Here is a 1612-nt window from a genome sequence, read left to right on the forward strand (position 1 = left end):
GGGGCACATCTGGGCTGGGGAGGGACTGGAGTGGTGGAAAGCGTAGGCCCCAAGAAAGCTGGAGCCTGGAGAGGACAGGCAGGGTGGGGAAGAGGCAGGGGAGCCCAGGCTGGCTGGCCTGGACTGGGTGAGGGAAGGAGAGGACTCAGGAGGGACCCTGGCAGCCTGCTGGTGGCTGAGGAGTAAGCTGAGGGTGCCCGTGTAGCAGTCTGAGCAGGAGAGTGTGAAGGAGGCGGAGGTTGAGAGGAGCAGCTGAGCCCAGATCCCCCAGCCTCTATCTTCAAGGCGCACCTGACCTAGCTAGAGGCAGAAGCCAGCACAGAAGGGCAGGTGGGCGCAGGGCCCATGGTGACCCAGCAGCAGACAGGAGGCATAAGTTGCAGTGGTTAAAAGATCCTAAACCCAAACTCACTGGAGTCCACGCCTGCTCCACCACCTGCTAATCCTGTGACCCTGGGCAAGTTCACCTCTCTGTGCCGCCTTTCCTCACGGGCAGGTGCCACTCATAACAATACCCCTTTGGGTTGTGGTGGGGATCGAATGAATTAAGCATGTGAAGCATTAGAACAGGCCTGATGCCCAGAAGGAGCCACAGAAGCATTTGCTCTTGTTTCTATTTCAAAGTACATCCCAGGCTCTCCTCCCAACAGCCCACAGAGGTGGGCAGGGCAGGTGACATTACCCCCAACTTCCAGCTGGGGAAACTGAGGCTTGGTAAGGCTACAAGCCCATGGTTGCCGGGAGGATTAGCACTTAAGTAGTAACCAGGCCCTACCCTGCTGGGTTTCCAAGGCAAGATGAGACCAGGCTTGTCGAGGGGGGTGGCAGATGGGCCTCTGACACCTCAGGTTCCCTGGGGTCTCCCACCCAAGCCCCAGGCGGGCACAAAGAGCCCTCACACTCACACCTTGGCCCCTTCCTTCATCTAGCTGGCCCCACGCCTTCCCTAGGAAGCCTTTGCTAATTGGCTCCACCTCTCTCCGATCCCTCCTTATCTCACCATCTTCAGTTGGAACCATCAGCCGTCAGAGGTGCCATCTGAGTGCTGAGTGAGGGCCCAGAGAGGCGCAGGGAGCCGATGAGCTGCCACTTCCCAGGGGAGCCCCAGAGGGGGTGCGATGGCGGTCCTGGGGCCTCCGGGCCTGACCCTGGCCCTGTCACCGAAGCCTTCCTGCTCTCCCAGTTGCCTACCCTGGAGCAGCGAAACCAGCTGCTGGAGACGCGCTGGAGCTTCCTGCAGAGCCAGGGCTCCACTGCCTTTGACCTTGGGCACCTCTACCAGAAGTACGAGGGCCGGCTGCAGGAGGAGCTGCGCACGGTGAGCCAGGAGCGGGGGCAGCTGGAGGCCAACCTGCTGCAGATGCTGGAGAAGGTGGAGGAGTCTCGGATCAGGTAGCGTGCGCCCTCGGGGGCGGTGGGCAGGGACTGGGGGTGGGGACCAACCTGCACTGGGGAACAAGGTCCAGGACACTCAAGCCAGAAAAAGAGGAAGCTTCTTTAAGAAACATTTCTTTACTCCAGACATACTTACGGAGGACCTACTATGTGCCGGGCAGTATTCTAGGTTTCAAGGGAATATAGCAGTGAACCCACAGTTCCCCACACCCCCAGA

The 1612-nt window shown here is 59.9% G+C and overlaps 1 protein-coding gene across 4 annotated transcripts in view; it reads left to right on the forward strand.

Moving 5' to 3' along the window:
* KRT80 (keratin 80, type II) overlaps positions 1 to 1612 on the forward strand; it is a 25419-nt gene that overhangs the window by 5685 nt on the left and 18122 nt on the right. For 2 of the 4 annotated variants that reach the window (XM_015559617.1, XM_015559614.1), the window contains exon 2: positions 1184 to 1392. The exons of the other annotated variants lie outside the window; for them this stretch is intronic. In XM_015559617.1, coding sequence (XP_015415103.1) covers positions 1184 to 1392 — 209 coding nt within the window. The remainder of the gene's footprint in view (positions 1 to 1183; positions 1393 to 1612) is intronic. 4 annotated transcript variants of the gene reach the window in all.

This window comes from Myotis davidii, unplaced genomic scaffold (genome assembly GCF_000327345.1).
Source record: "Myotis davidii unplaced genomic scaffold, ASM32734v1 scaffold233, whole genome shotgun sequence".
Classification (NCBI taxonomy): domain Eukaryota; kingdom Metazoa; phylum Chordata; class Mammalia; order Chiroptera; family Vespertilionidae; genus Myotis; species Myotis davidii.